The sequence below is a fragment of the Rhodamnia argentea genome, chromosome 11, assembly GCF_020921035.1.
Source record: "Rhodamnia argentea isolate NSW1041297 chromosome 11, ASM2092103v1, whole genome shotgun sequence".
Classification (NCBI taxonomy): domain Eukaryota; kingdom Viridiplantae; phylum Streptophyta; class Magnoliopsida; order Myrtales; family Myrtaceae; genus Rhodamnia; species Rhodamnia argentea.
Genome location: NC_063160.1, coordinates 15,508,940 through 15,526,059, shown reverse-complemented (window position 1 = coordinate 15,526,059; position 17,120 = coordinate 15,508,940). Strand labels below are relative to the sequence as shown.

General features: G+C 39.4%; 1 protein-coding gene across 2 annotated transcripts; it reads right to left on the bottom strand.

Annotated features, from left to right (window-relative positions):
- Window positions 1-263: 263 nt before the first annotated feature.
- LOC115753479 (inosine-5'-monophosphate dehydrogenase-like) lies at window positions 264-7,795 on the bottom strand. 2 transcript variants are annotated; one of them, XM_030692109.2, is made up of 6 exons: window positions 7,162-7,248; window positions 5,656-6,646; window positions 5,215-5,394; window positions 3,943-4,197; window positions 2,963-3,026; window positions 264-411 (listed from the first exon to the last, which is right to left on the bottom strand). In XM_030692109.2, exons 2-6 carry the CDS (start codon window positions 6,640-6,642, stop codon window positions 368-370), a joined length of 1,530 nt encoding a protein of 509 aa, XP_030547969.2. In that variant the 5' UTR covers window positions 6,643-6,646; window positions 7,162-7,248; the 3' UTR covers window positions 264-367. The 2 variants fall into 2 exon arrangements, with proteins under 2 accessions (XP_030547969.2, XP_030547968.1); XM_030692108.2 differs by lacking the exons at window positions 264-411; window positions 7,162-7,248 and adding an exon at window positions 7,728-7,795 and having other exon boundaries at window positions 2,603-3,026.
- Window positions 7,796-17,120: the final 9,325 nt, after the last annotated feature.

Genomic DNA, 17,120 nt, shown 5'->3' with positions numbered 1-17,120 from the left:
ATTGTGATGTAATAGTGGCCTCTTAAAGAGCAAATCCAGTGTTTAGGCACATGAAGTGATCTTTGCGTTTAAGTAACTTACAGTGTCGTGAGGCTCGCGTAAATGAAATGCAATATGAATGATGTTTTGCACAGGTTGCGTACACCTACTTCTACCCGTCTGGGATTTTTTTATTTGTTCAAGCAAGTCTGGAGGCCGATAAAGTGAAACTCGCAGCATACACTGCACATGTTCTCTTGAATGCTGGAGATGTGTGCGACTGATACGGCGATAATGGTGTGCTTAAGCTTATACGCTTATGGTTATGCATGTGATAAGAAATATAGACTGAATAATGATGGTTAACGTCGTCGAGTGTTGATGGTGGCTAATCCAAAATCCTCGCTTTGTGCGGTACCTGTTCTGAATATGCATTAACACTGTCCAGGATGTTTCTCCAGACATGCTGGGGTTCAGGCACATAGGAGCTGATTTCTAGTACGACTAAAGCCAACTTGTCTTCAGTTGGTAGACGTTTTCTTTCCCGCGTGATCGATGACTGCCCAGGCTAAATTACATCAAAACAGACTATCTGAGAAGTGAATGGTGACGCGCAGAGAGATTTCCCGGTTCCCCCAAAGGATGGAATTTGGAGAATCTTTCGGCCATGGACTCGTGCCGTTGCTTCAAATTCAGTTTAGGGTTCACCTAAACAATTTATGTGTGGAAATAGGTTATAAGACGCATTTCTTAATTCATATTGGATGGGCTGAGTTATTATATGAGTTAGTTATGTTCAGTAAATGTGTTATAAATGAGTTTAGATCAACAAAACCCAAAAAATATATGGATGCAACCCATCTTTGTAACTCTCTTTTCACCCTCCTTGAGAAAATAGTGGGTTTCTCGGTCAGTTTCAAGTTCAAAGAAGTCTTAGGGAGCTTCTTTGGCTAGCCATGCTTGGCCGACTGCCTACTTTCTTATCTTTCAGCTCGAAGCCGATAGGAAGCAATGTTTCAAGTCGCTGAGGTAAGTTCCGATTACTAATGTCAAGGAGGTTTTTTTTTTTTTTTCTCCATAAATTTTTTGAATTAATATTGTAAGTTTCATCTATTAATTATCGAAGTAGATATTTCTTAATTGCAATTTTTACGTCATATTATAATATTAGTTATTGTCATTGCAATTCTTGGTCATCATCATCTTCTTCAATTTCTTATATCCACTTAATTATAATTTTTATACCACTTTTTTTTGCTGTTATTTTATAAACTCACTGTCAAGTACTAACTTTCTCTTATTTTTTCATGGTGAATCACTATAGAAATTGTAAAAATATGCAATGTGAAAAGCCAATGATTTAGTACCTTATAATTGAAATATTGATTTTATCTAAATAAAACATACACATGAAGAGCTTAAAGTGAATTTACTAGGTGAAAACATATTTTATAGGTTGTATTGAATATGGAAGTATTTTAGCAAATGGGTCATATTGGGTATTGTACGAATCACTAAATTTGTATTGCATATGAATACACCAAAGTGGATTAAATATATCAATTGGAGTCGAACCAAATCTGACCCAACCCATCCATTTGCCGCCCTACTAAACGGCGACTCATTAAGCGATGTTATCCCTCTTGCTTTTGCATCTCGGACCAGGGATTTCCTGCTTTGAAGGTTCAAGTGACTCAGCCGAGGGGCTCTATTTCCGTTACTATTAAATGGCCATTTTGGTTGTTCTTGAATGACATTTTGACGACGTAGCCAAACCCGAGGCCACTATACTATGGGAAGATATTGTCTTGCCTGATTGATCGTGTAGAATTTCATTGCCATATCAACTAACAATCTTACCGGTTTTAGGTCATTGCATCAGCCTCTTCCAGTTCCCCCATCATTGTCACCTAGTTTATGCATCCCCGTGCTGCAAGATCGATGTTGTTTACTGCGATAAGATAGCAAGAGAGATGCCCGTTTCTTCTCTGGCAGAAATGATCTCGCCCAGTCGGAGAGCCGGTGTTATGACTCCTCGAACGATAATTCGCCGAAGTCAGAGGAAATCCGCATGACTTTGAGACCAATGGCATCATTTGGCGGGCGACGAAATAACTATATTGTCGAGCAATGTACCTATCCTCAATGTTACTTCTCAAACACGGTAGAAGATGACAAATCAGATATGTCCGGGAGAAATTTTCCATTTGCATTTTTTGGTTTCAAATATGATCAGCAGTCTAGTGTTTCATGTGAACTGAATTGCAGTTCATCACTCATCATGTCTGACACGTTATCCTTCTGCCCAGTTGGTAATAATAGTGGATTTGTTACCACTCTTTTCCTCGGATGTTCGTCGATTTACATGCACACAGTTGATTTGGGAGCGAGTCGAGCATTTTTTTTCAATTTATTCCAGTGCAATTACTGTCATGAGCAGTAACTAAAATTCTAAGCATACATGCTTTCAAAATTTCCGTCCCAGTTGAAAAGTTCAATCTACACGAACCAAACGCATTTTCAAGAAAATGGGAAATGAAGACGAAAAACTATTTTCATTGTCTGTGAAAATCAAAGCTGAAAAGCTTTCTCGAACCGGACAGCCCTTAACATGCAGGGATAAAATACAATGTGAATGGTACAACTCTTCATCCATTTGCGAAACCTTTAAAATAGCAAAAACCAACCCTCATGCTTCCTGCCTTCAATCCCTACGTAGCCTTTATCTAAGAATCGCCTACAGATAGCTTTGATATAATCTGCCCCATGATTTTTAAGATAAGCGAGGACGGAAAAAGGAGCTCGAGATAAGTTCCAGCGAACGTGAAGAGAGCTCTGGCAACCATGACCTAGTCCCTAGCAGATACTTCCTCGTTCAATGCCAATAACACAATGGATGGCTCATTCAATTGCCAGCTTCTTGAATTTGATGTTGCTTAACCTGGCGAGATCAACTTCCGACAGGAAGAGGAATCTCAGAACGGTTTCTTTTCAAAGGACACCAGCCCGTGGACTCCACCTTCAATTTGGGCAGCTCCCGTTCTTACCTGTAACAAAAGAAGAGCATAAGAAAACTGTGCAATTATATGCCTCGCCTCATAAGCACCTGTGAGAAGCTACAAACAGACCAGACGATTACTCGCCCCATAAGCACCTGTGAAAGGCTATAAACAGACCAAACGATTATTCGTTTCACTAAAGCTTCCGCTACAAATAATAGGATCTTATGATCTAATTTCCATCAAGTACAAGGTTCGGCTTTCAAGTGGGAAATCCAGTAAGAGGTAAATGCCAAACAGTGGAGTTCAGCTAATATATGAAAGTAAGGACATAAAAAGCCACGTTTCTCTCAGGGTTCACTTATATTTGGAACTGTCTTTGATTGCAACAGCATTCCAAACAATAGTGCTGACATTATTCTAACAATCATTGCCGGTTAAGAGTTCATCAGGTTTACTAATCACATTTCCCTTTGCAATGGGAACATTTATAACAAGTGTTCACTTACAAAATAAACGACGAGCCGGTACTCTTATTGTCAATGGTAAATACCCATATGATAGTGCCATTTTCCTTGACGTCATCAATAGATTCCAAGCAACATTATTCATGAAGTTAAAAAAAAAAGATATCTCTCAGTTCCACTTCAACAAACAATGGTTCAAAAAGAAAGGGAATGCTCTAGAATATTGGATAAAGGATTCCGTTGGGCACAACTTAAGCATAATATATATTTCAACGCATCATACACTGTAATATTCCCGTAATTAAATGCTTAACAAGCACTCTAACGGCACCATTCAACAGATTCCAATAAATATAGAGAAACTGTCCTATGATCTTTTCAGACAATAAAACTTCAAGCCCTTGTTAAAATTCAGACAACCTATTAACACTTATTGAGAAAAGTAAAAAACCAAAACAAACCTTTTACAAAATCATAACACTACAGAATGGCCATACCTCTAGCCTCAGCGTTGTTTTTATCATGTCATGAGCATCTCTTAAAGACTGAGCTCCAAGATCTTGGAGACCTTGCTTAACAGCTTGCAAGGTATAAGGAACAAACTTCAAGACCGACCCTTTATCTGCAACTGCGCCAACAACACCCTGTGCAATCTTGAGTTTGGATTTGTCACCCAAGTATCTTGCATCACTCCCTTTAGTCATCGCCTCAAGTGAACCCATGCCTCGGTACTTTTTCAATCGACGACCATCCTGAATAAGCCAAAAGACACTTCACTAATATAGGACAGAAGAAATTATCCATAGGAACCAAATGAGTCAATGCAAAGATGATAAATGCAAACATATCAGTTTAATTATGAAAATGTTTCTCTGCTGAAACAATTCTTAAAATAGACCAAGCCCACAACCAACTTTGCATATGACATGGTCACGGTCAATGACAGCCAAATCAACACTTAAACTAAATCAATTTTATGCATTTGTATCCATTATGTGATGCACATGGTAGTTAATATAAGCTAGATAAAAGTAAGATTAAACCCTACAACCATCGTGTCACATGATAGACAACCTAACATGTTCACAAAAGGAATATATAAGCAGTTTCTTTGCTGACTCGGGGAAGGCAAGAGGTAGTTGTGAGTCTGTATAAACGGAACGTAAGAAGTTTGAAGCACGCCCCGCCATATTAATCCTTCAAAATCATCAAATGACAAATTGAATATTCATTTGGAAATGTTCTTGGATGAAAACTAGTATAATTCTAAGCTTGCCTTTAAAGTGCTTCTGGGAGATTTCAATCAAATTACTGCTAAAGAAGTAATGCGTATAATTCCCTTAGCCAAAAGTCTAGTTTAATAAAAATTTAAGATCTCAGTTCTTGCATTTATTTCTTCAAATTTTAGAGGATACTTCATTTTGAAACTCCAACAAACAGAATATCTATACATAGGAAGGTGATAAAAAATGTTATCTAGAGAGCACTTGGAAAAGAATGCTCAATTGACCAAAAGTAAATCAACACCATTCGCAAACAAGACTTAAGGTTTCATTCTCAATCCTAAGATGTAACATGGTGAAGAGAACAAAGACATAAGACTCAAAAACACTTGGGCAGGACGATCGGAGTTCTTCATCCAACCACACCACATGTCAACGGCAAAAGAGACATAAAGGAAAGAGAGATCATTTTTCACCAATGAGAAACATGTGGCACCTTATTAAGAGCAGAAAAATCACGCACAAACAGTAATGACTACAAATTACCTGAACTACATAAGCACCAGGAGCCTCAGTACTTCCAGCTAGGAAGCTTCCCATCATCACAGTGGATGCCCCAAGGGACAAAGCTTTGACAATGTGCCCAGAGTTTGAAATGCCACCATCCGCAATGACTGGCACACCATATTGAGAAGCAAGGGATGAAACCTTGTAGACAGCAGTAGCCTGAAAAGTTCACAAGTATAAGGAAATTAAAGAAGTCTTTATCGGAATTTGGGCTTAAGGGAAGCAATTTGAAGGAATATTAACAGAATTACTTCAAGGACATATACTCATCCCATTATCTCAGCACATAGTAATGAATAATTCATTATCCTTAGAGTCTGTCGTCCACTCACTATGGTGAGTCATATCTCAACAAAAAGAAAGATATTATGCAATTACTGAAGCGTAAAAAGGAAAAAAGATATGCCAAGTGACTTTTACCTGCCCACGTCCAACTGCACAGACTTCCTGGGTGGTACAAATAGAACCTGACCCCATGCCAACCCTCAAACCATCAACCCCAGCCTTGATCAAATTATCTGCCTGGTACATTGTGACCACGTTGCCACCAATGACATCCAACTCAGGGTATGTTTTCTTCACGTACTTGATCATGTCAATCTGATAAAGGGAATTTCCCTGAGAACTGTCAAGCACCACCACATTGACGCCAGCCTTGACGAGGTGCTGCAGCCTCTCCTTATCAGCCTCTCTCGTCCCAATCGCTGCTCCCACCATCCACTCTCCATTGGGACCCATTGAACCCCCTCCCACCAATCTGGGGTAGCCTCTCAACCTCTCCACATCCTCTCTCCCTGCAACATCTACAATCTCTCCTCCCTTTACTATCGGCGTAAATTCCTTCCCCGGCTTCTCCTCAAAATAGCGGATCATCCTTCCCAAATCACAATCCCAAGGGGCAAAATCGGAGAACTTAACCATGTATTCAGCCAGCTGTGTTTCCTTGTCTGCAAGGTTATTCCAATCAGACTTGGCCACATACCCCACCAACTTTCCACGGCAATCACCAGAGTCTGTGACGAGGATGCAAGGAGAGTCAGCGAAATCCTCAAGGGAGATGATGGAATCTGAGGGAGATCGAAGGACAGGATTGGAGAGGACCGGGAAGTGGGAGGATTTGGCGGCTTTGATTAAGGAGGCTTGGTCGGAGGGAGGGATATTGGCATGAATGATGCCGATGCCGCCAAGAGCTGCCATGGCTCGGGCCATGGAGGATTCCGTGACAGTGTCCATCGGTGAGGAGACACATGGGATGTTGAGGGAGATGTTGCGGGTGAGCTTGGTGGAGAGGTCAACCTGCTCCACTGGGAATCCTATGTAGCCCGGGAGGAAGATGACATCATCATATGTGTAGGAGTAACCCTGATGGAACAGCCTCTGCGCCGAATACCCATCCTCGAACTCCATTATCCTGCAGTAGTCAAAAGCCACTTTTGAGATTGACTAAACATGATCGTAGAACTCTAGAATAGACCTGCCGTTTGACAGGCTTCCTTCATATTCAAAATCAAATTACAATCTTTCCAATAAATCTTCAATGGATTGAGTGATGAGAATAATAAGCATACTCGGAACACTATTATACTCTCTCTCTCTTTTTTTTCCTGCAGCAAATATAAAGGATAAAAAGTGTTGCCGTTAAAAAATTTGAGTGAAAAACATCAAGTTCTGTCTGCTCATAATCTGAACAGATTAAATCAATCTCAAGCCTGCTCTTTACAATCATCCAAATTTCTTGACCTCCATTGGAATAATGAAAATATGAGCAACTGCCGAAATACTACAGAACAATGAATATGCAAACCAAAAAACCTCGGCACATCAGATAGGAGCGACAATAACAAGCTTGACCCACAATACAACAGCTAGAAATCAGAAAAAAGATTTCAACCCACAAAAGAACTGAAGAAAAGGAAAAGGAAAAACCAATTAATACACGAGGTAATGCAGGAGTAGGACAAGTGGACGATGAGCTGCGGCTGAGGCGTGAAGGAGGCTGCATCAAGCCTTGATGAATGGACTGAAGGAGAGAAGGAAGAAAGGGGATTTTTGAAGATGTGAGGGACGAGTTCTTGAATAAGTGGGTTTGATTGTTGTGTATTGATCTTTCACGAAATAAAAAAGAAAGAGAGAGAGAAGGTCAGTTATTTAAAGGAAAACTGTCCAGGCGGAAAGAAGACAAACAATATTGTCCAGCCTTCTACCCCAAACCACACCCATTTACCCAACCCATTTCTACTCTTTTTTATGGATCTATTGTTACATGACTGACTCATACATTTCATTATTTTCTTAGCTCTTTCTCTCACCATCTTTTACGATCACTTCCTACTCCCAGAACTTGTCCTCATCGCCCATTCTTACTGCCCATAAACCTTCTACACTTTATACCTTTATTCCAAAACACAAAAGCTTTGACAACGATAAATCCACATCCTTCAATAAACAAGAACGACACAATCTCCCCGGATCACCGATTTGCCACCGTCTACCTGGATGGTCGGCCATCAATCCCCACCTCCATCACCAACTTTCCAACACCCATACATACATGGCGTGAACAATGCAAGCAGATAAGAGAGTCACAATAAGCAGACAGGTGCATATGTATGTAATGGTCAACACTCAGGCCATGGGGACATAGAGAAAACACGGATTCGGGGAATTTATAGATGACTTCATCATGCATCAAAACTGCTTCTAATGGCTGACCGAACAGACTATATCATGCGAACCATATCAAAAGCGTCTCAGTTTTAGCAAGTCCAGGGACTATATCAGACCTTCCTCTTAAAGGCATATCATCGAACGGTTCATGGGCACCGAGAATGTTGGACCTAAAGAAACGCTCGTTTACCCAAAAGAAATTTCCCCAATCGTGTTTCGACAAAAAGCAGGGCAGAGAATAGGGGAAGCTTTACCTGGTCAATAAACAAAGGCGAAGTCACGGTGCACGACTGAATCAGTGAGCGAAACTTCTGTTATTCTTGAGGATTGAATCCACGAATGCCGAACAAGCTTCAAGCAAAAGTCTGAGGGGACTCTCGGATCTGCTCGGCAAGGGTGGTTTTAGGCGATATCGTCGTCGAGGCATGGGACGAGCTTCCGGAACTTCAGGGTCGGAGGAGAACAAGACGTCCAAAAACAGGGCATCTGGGTTTGGAGGCTGCGGTAGAAGTGGCGGTGACCGGCGGTGAAGGTGGCCAAAGCGACGCCGAGGGCTAATATGAGCTCCACTCGCACACGCGGGATAAGTTGTACTATAGCTTTTATACCGTGAGTGTCACCACTTATGTGTACGTCGAAAAAGCTGACGTAACACGCCGAAAAACCGACGTAGCATGCCGAAAAAATTGTTATGGATGTCGAAAAAGTTAGCGTAGCATTCAAGTAAACGATTTTTAAAAATTATGACACTTAAATGAACGATTTGTGAAAGTTATAGCACTCAAATAAACACTGCACATAAATTATGACATTCACGATGTACTTGTCTAATTAAAATTTTTTTAATTGGGTACGAGGTTTCTAAAATATAATGTGCCTAAATCAAATCTCTAAAAGAAAATTAGAAACTAATGAAATTCTAATTTTTCCATAGAAAAAAAGACACTTGCCGCGATCAAAGACCTCGAAATCGAATCTCGAATTTTTTAACTAAGATCATACGGCCAAAAAAAAAAAAAATTAACTAAGATCAACATCGTTTTTCTTTATGAAAAGTTATTAGTAAAATATCTTGCATGTCTCATAATTTTATCATGATAAAAAAAAATTTCATAGTTTTCTTTTGGGGTCAGTAATAAAAAAAAATTTGTTTGCATGTTAATCCGGTGACTCTTGAGTGATCTATGTACTTATCAAGCGAGTCGGTAGCGATCTTTTCTAATGAAAGGTAGATTATTGGTTATTTCGATGCGTAAGCTATCAATTCAAATATGAGGTGCGGTGTATTTCTATTTAAAAGTATGATTTAATTGGGAATTTTCTCTAAAAAGATTTAAAGAAAAGAAAAAGAAGAATATGGCAGCATTTTCAAATAAGCAATACGTTCTTGTGAAGCATAAAATATTTTCGGGAAAACGGATAAAATTGTGAATTCTTTATTTGTGTTCTTTGTCTCTGCTCAATTTATTTACCAAAAGGATACTTCTGATACAATTAATATATCAAGATTGGGAGTATTTTTCAGATAAATCCATCATATCAACCACACACAAGCAAAGGAACAAACATCCTTCTTCCTCCTCCTCGCAACTTCTCTCTCTCTCTCTCTCTCTCCGAATGTGAGAGCGCAGAGAAGTTTTTGCAAGTTGATGCGGGAGCATCCAGGCCGAGTCGATCTATTCTCGAGCTCAATCCGAACTCGTTGATTGATCCGGCTCAATCCTTATCTTTGCATGAAAAGACCAATTGGGACCATAACTTGACTCAATGGAGCCTAGCTGAAGGTGTCGATCCAGCAAACGATGAATCGATTGAATGAACAAGTTATCGATAGGCTTTTGAGATGTCGATATACAAGTTTACTGTGGATTCTCAATCTACTAATAAACCACCTTGCATCAAAGGCTATTCTGAATTTGTCCAGCATAATCGATAATTTTTTAAGCAAAGTAAGGGCTTGCTTTGATGGGTCAAGAAAGAAGTTATCGGCAAGAAGACTATTGGCCGAATTATCAACTAAGAAGTTGTTGATTCTTCCTTATTGATTATGCGCCATTTCACATTGTTGGTTGCTGATTTCGATGCGAACCAACAACATATCTTTAGAAGGCTATTCTGAGTCCTTTCCATGACTATTTGGTGATATTCCAAGAAGGATATTTGCTCGTCCAGGCTTATGCTCGAAAATGTGAGATTTAAGATTTCAAGATAGTTATTTGCCGATCAACGTTGAAGTTGAGGAGAACAGCAAAGCTGAAGAGTCAAGGTTCCAGTTTTTATGTCTTTATTGCATTCTTAGTTCATAGGTCTTTATGGTCTTAATTGTGTTGATGCACTAGAGACTGTTGAGAACGATTCCTATCACCATTTGATGACCTTTCAGGGCGTCTTTTGGGTTGTCAAGGCTGGTGCACGAATTTAGAGAGACTTTTCATCTTTCAATGCGTCTAATTAAGTACATTTAGTTGTTGAATCTATCAATCCAGAGCTTTTTATAAATTTTTATTGTGGTATCGTTTTTTAGCGTCTTAATTAGGTGAATTCCCTTAGAGTCTGTTCAGTTTTAGGAATTCGAAAGGTCTTTTCTTTTGCTTAGCTTTATCTCTATACTTAGAGGTGTAATCACCATTGTGATACCGGACTTTGATGAATGAGAATATTAGAGATTTGCCTCTGTTTTGAACAAATATTTTGGAGAGTGGATAACTTCTATTTTGATTTCTTTATCTTTGGAGAGTGGATTACTTATTGATGATGAGCCAAGAAAACCTTTATCCTTGGATGGTGGTTCGTTATTTAGGTCTTGGTGGTGAGCTTTTGTGTCTTGAAGTCCTTTATTTTTGTCTGGTGATTCGTCCTTTAAGCCTCGGTAGTGAACTTCATTGATCCTGATTTTGATCTTTAGCTGGTGGTGCGTCCTTTAGGCCTTGATCGGCCCGTAGTCTATCATTCATTTAGCTTCCATCAATCGATATCCATCTCCACGCACTCTGATCTACACTCATACTTCCTTTCACAATCACTCAAAACACACTTGCCCTCCCTCGCAACCGCATCACAGGTGCCATGAACGAAGGTCTATAACGATAGTAGTTGGAAGGGGCAATGGAGAGGAGATCCTTGAGAAAATCTTAGGTAGACCGGCCCCTCCACGTTACCATGGGGCCGGCTTATCACTAGGAGACATGTAACTTCACGTGGAGGGGCCGGCCTACAAGGTGAACCCTTTTTTTATAGGGTGACCTTATCTAATATTTTCTCAGAGATCGTAGTAGTGAATCTGCTCAAACTATCGGTTATGTGCTTGAATGTGCATATCTCAAAACTCTTTCTCTCCTCCCCTCTCATCAAAGATTCTACGTAAAAAACTCTAAACTTTATATCCAATTCTCATTTTACCCTAAAAAATTTTTCTCATAAAAGACCTTTAACTTTAGTTTTAGTACCAATTCTACTCTTAACTTTTTTTTGGTCTCATAAAAAATCCCAACTTTAGGTCCAGTTTCAATTGTACTCTAATTTTTTTTCCTCATAAAAGATCACCAACTTTTACTTGAATCCTAAATATGCCTCAATTAGCCATCCGTTAAAATCGCCCTTAGTGATTTTTGCGCTCGGTCTTCACTCTCTCGAGCTTGGGAATGTTCCTCTGTCTTAGAACTCGCGCTCGGGATGCTTGAATAGCTTGTGCTTGGGAGTTTTTTATTTCACGTTTGTCAACGAGAAAATTTGGTCAAAGGGTTAATGGGACAGATTTGTGATACAAGTAAAAGTTTGTGATTTTTTATGAGACTGTAAAAATCTTAGGGTAAATGTGATTGGACGGTAAAATTGGGACAAGACATAAAGTTGGGAGTTTTTCACAGGATAAAAAAAAATTTAGGGCGGAACTGGAACATGACCTAAATTTGTGGGCTTTTCATGGGATACAAATTTTTTTAAGGTAGAATTGATACTGGACCTAAAGTTAGAGGTCTTTTATAAGATAAAAGATAGAATTGAGACAAAAGTTAACGTTGGAGGTAGTTTGGGGTATTATATATAATAATAATATATATGTATGACAAAATTTTCTTACACACCGAAAGCGTTTTAAGTGTCCATGGCATGACTGATGTGATACAACCAATCAGTTAAATTTCCGACTTAATATGCATCTCATTTTATCTTGCGTCCAAACTTTGGAATCACTAACTTTTAATTGGCTTGTTACACCACGTGATACCGATATTTGCCGTGACTAATACCACCATCCCATGTAAAAGTCTATCCACCTAAATCTTGGGTGGCACGCAATTGCCTCTTACTTTCAACAATTTCAAACTTTCACCGTGTTAAAATTGTCAATCGTCTACAATTTGTTTTGCTTTTTTTGGTATTAACGCGTGTGACAAACGTGATTATACGGACGCAAAAAACGTAACTTCCTCGATATTTCGTATTAAGGGAGTGAATGATAACCATTCCGTTTTCGAAATAGATTTCTAATAGGAAATATTTTTTTTCTATTTCTATTTATGAATGAGTTTTTGTGCAAAAAAAAAAATGCGTTTGATAATGATATAAAATTTCTGATGATAGAATTGAAATTTATTTGACAATAGTTGAAAGTTTTTACTTTTAGAAAATGCGATGGCCGGCGATCGGCGGCGGCAAAGCCCGGCGGCGGTGGCGGCCGGCGACCAATGAGTGGTGGTCGGTGACGGCGGGTATTTGAGAAAAAGTGAGATTTCTATTTCTGTTTTTGTTTCTCGGAAAAGTAGAAAATTATTGTTTCTCATTTCTCTTTCAAATATATTTCAAAAACAACTTTTTGTTTCGAAATAGAAAAAATAGAATTGCGTTACCAAACGAATTTCTGTTCCATAAATAGGTTTGGAACAGAAATTCTATTTCTAAAACGTTTTCATGCATAGGGGTGTGCATGGTCCGAGTCGGTCCGGTCCCGGTATGGAACCGGGGACCGGACCGGTAGTCCCGGTTCCCAAATTTTCGGGACCACGGACCGGACAGGACGAGGACCGGCGGTCCAGTCCCGTACCGGCCAAGTGGGACCGCTAATATTAGCTACTTATAAAAATCTAACTCTTTGAATACATTATGCTTCAATTGCATGTTAATTTACAATCTATACCCCCGGTTGAATTAAAAAAACAAGTTGGAATATCATCATCTTGCTATGAAAAATGACATCACGTTAATGCTCTAGAGGTAAGGCTTCTAAATAGAAAAATATGAAGGATCTTGAAAACAATGTAACTACGTTACTACATGTAGTTTTGGCACAATAAAAGAAGATGAAAAGATTGAAGTAAATATAGGTAGTACAACATAGTTAGCCTGATATAGGAAATGCAAAAAGAAAGCCATTTTTCACAAGTCATTATGAACATGGAAAACAAAAACCTCAATCAATCACAAACAGATAAAAAGTATAGAAGAGAGAAACACTAGGTGGCACGAAGTTCACCAAATTTACATAATGGAAATCGGAAAAGAATATCAAGATTATGCCATGATTCCTCCAACTAACTGATACATAGTTGCACGGTTGCTTTTTCCGAGAATTCGATTTGTGTCATCAGGGGTGGAGTCGATTCTGGTGCTTCAAAAAGGGAATTCACTAGGTTAGAGTTTTACCGATGTACTGATACATAGTTGCACGGTTCGCGAAGATTATGTAACCCTTGCAAATCGAGAACCGCTTTTCGAGGAAAAAAAGAAAAACGAAAAAGTTCTACGATTCAATGATTATGGGGTTTTATTTGAGATCGAAGCAAAAAAGTGAGGATGAAGGCAAGGAGAGGATACGGCGAGAGGAGCAAAGAGTCGACGGTAGGCGGGGCTGCAAGAAGAGCAAGCGGAAAGGGGAAGGTGAGACGTGAGCGAAGAAGCGAAGGCGAGACGTGAGCGGAGAGGCAACAAGGAGACGCAAGCGGAGAGGACTTAAGAAAATTAGGTTAACTAGTTCATGTTAACTGGTTTTTTTTTCTTTTTTATTATTGGATTATTTTGTTTGAAGTCAAACATTTCTAATTATTTTTATAATTTTATGAATCTCTATATATTTTTTGAACGGTCCGGTTCGGACCGGTCCCATCCACCATGGACCTGGGGACCGGACTGCCCCCCTCAAGGACTGGACCAACCCGGCCGGTCTGGTCTGGTCCCGGTCCGGTCCAATTTGCACACCCCTATTCATGCACCCCCTAAAAATTATACAAGAGCAAAATATCTTGGGCCGAGCCATTTCAGACTAGGCACGTTGAAGGTTAAAGGCCCAGCCCGAAATCTAGGATGAAGCCCAAAAAACCGGTCGAGGCCATTCGGGCCTAGGGAATCTTTGGGGTAGATGTTCTTGACGACCCTTCTTGATTTTCTTCTAGCAAAAGATGCGTGGGTGGGGTTCAGGCACATGGGAGATGATTTCTAGTACGACTTCCAGTCAACTTGCTTTCAGTTGGTAGGCTTTCTCTTTCCCACGAGATTTTCAATGACTGGCCCAGGCCAAATTACATCAAATCACACTATCCGACAAGCGAATGGCGACACGGAGAGAGATTTCCCAGTTCTCCCAGGGAGAATCTTTTCGGCCACGAGTCATTATATATGTTAGTTATATTTAGTAAATGGGTTTAGAATGATCAAATTCAAAATTGTAATAATAATATGGGTGTTAAGTCGCTTCACAGATTATCCAAATCCGATCCACATTTCTTACGCTCTTTTCATTCTCTATTCCCGAAAATAATGAACTTATCTGACTATTCCAAGCTCAGAGAAGTCCTGGCGGGCCCGCAAGATCGGCCTAACTTCTCCCTTATTAAATTTATCAAGATGCCTTATTGTTTTTCGCCATAAATTATCGTCTTTTTAATAGTATTGTAGGATCCGTCCGTTAATTATTAAAATATATATTTTCTTAGTTGCATTTGACATTGTTCTTTTCACGTAAGATTCTAACCTTAGTTCTTGCCATTGTAGTCCGTGGTCAGCATAAATCATGTTCTTCAATATCTTACATTTCATTTAATTAAAATTCGGATAAATCGTTAATTGTCGTTGTTATTTTATAGATTTGCTATCAAGTACTAACTTTATCTTATTTCTTTAGTACGAGTCAATCCAGGAATTGAAAATCCTATGCAATGTTAAAAGCCAATTCTTTAGCATCTCATAGTCGAAATATTGATTTTACTCAAATAACATATACACATGAAGCCCTTAAAATGGGTTAACTAGGTGGATACATATTTTCATAGGATGGATTAAATATTGAGGCATTTCAGTAAATTGGTTGGACCGGGTTTGTATTGCACATAAATGTGTAAAAAAATGTTAAACAGGTCATAGGTTGGATTAGATATTGAGGTATATTAGTAAATTGGTCGGATCGGGTTTGTATTGCATACAAATGCGTAAAAAAAAAACCGTTAAATAGGTCAATTTGGCCCGGCTATTTTCGACTTAATCCAAATCCCACCCGACCCACCCATCTGTCGGCCCTACTAAACAGGACTAATTAAGTGATGTTGTTCTTGTATGCACTCGTAATAATGTAGTCGAACCGGAAGGCCACCATACTTTCGGAAGAAATTATCTAAGCCCCATTGATCATGTAGAACTCATATCAACCAATAATCTTTTTGGTGTTTAGTTCATCGAATCAGCCTCATCCAGTTTCCCCATCATTGTCACCAAATTTGTGCATCCACGAACCGCAAGATCGAAGTTTTCCACTTGCATTCTTTGCTTTCATGGTAACTAAATTGCAGTATGTAACTCATCATGTCCTAACTTGTATCCTTCTGCCCCATTGGCAATAGTTGTGGATTTGTTGCCACTCTTTTTTCTCAGATGTTCGCCTATTTATACGCGCATTTACGATCCGCTTTTTATATTATTACCGTCCGAAGTTGAAATAATAGAAGGGGAGCATACCCCATATCGTCGATGTTATCGCAAAGACAAACTCAAGAAGCCTAATCGTAAAATCCGTCCATACATTCTCGAAAAGTAAATGACGTTTTTTCATTAGAGAACTGTTTTTTTTTTTTTATGAATAATTTTTACCTTTGAATCTTTTACATTGTCGTAAAAATCATATCTTCACCTTTCATTCAATGGGAGTATCGATCTAATCATATGTATTTTTTCGCGACTTTCTGGAATTTACATAATGTACATTTTTTTTTTTTTTGTTCTTAAATGTGATGCAGAAAGAAACAAAATAAGCCATCTGAGCCAGCAACGAGACCTGAGCAACAACCCCACAATAAGCACCAAAAAAACAAGTGGGGGGAAGGGGAAGAAACAAAACGGGGGGTCGTTTTCGCACTTCCATGGCTGTGAGTTCCCCCCGTGAGTGTTCCACAGAAGCAACCAATCAAAGGGCGCTCAAAACGGGAGAGATTGTCTAGAAACTTTGCAATTGGATTGGCTTTTTGAAGAACAAAAACAAAAACAAATACAAAAAAAAAAAATCCAAAAAATAAATGAATAAATGAACAAATAAATAAAGTTCACATAAAAAGCAAGTGTTAAGATACGGAAGATAATTATTGAAGCCCCGTGTGGGGGGCTGACACAATGGATTGGCCTGCCTTTGTGCCGTCTCTCTCTCTCTCTGCTTAGGGAATGTTTCCCAATTGCTTCCACCCTTGTCATTTCTGCTTATCAATTCAAATCCCCACCACCCATGGCAAAAACTTGAACCTCCCAGAGAAGCTGCCGCCACTTGGTTGAGCACTGAGGTCTGGCCGAAACGGAACCGGACAAAACCGGTCGGTTCTTAGCGGTTCTCGATTTCCAAAATTCGGAATAGGTGATGGTCGGCTCCGTTCCTGGTTCCAAAAAATGGACCCCAAACCGCTCGGACCGCTCGGACCACTCGAACCGGTCCAATAGTTGTTCTTTTTTTGGGGGCAAGGATTAGGATGCAAGACAAGAAATGATTGCTATTCCTTTGTCCTAAATGGATTTATTTCGCAACGAATTAGCATAAGCAAACGTATATATGCGTGAGCACGCAAGCAAAGACATGTTCGCGCATTGTTTGGATTGACCATGCTAAGGATTGGGGGATTGAGATTGATGTCCTCGATCGTTCTTTTTCTCGGACAGCAAATATTCGAGAATCCGTCGGCGACGAAGAAAGTGCCATGTGCTTTACATTTTCTTACGTAACCGTGCATGATCATATTACCCAATCACCCGAC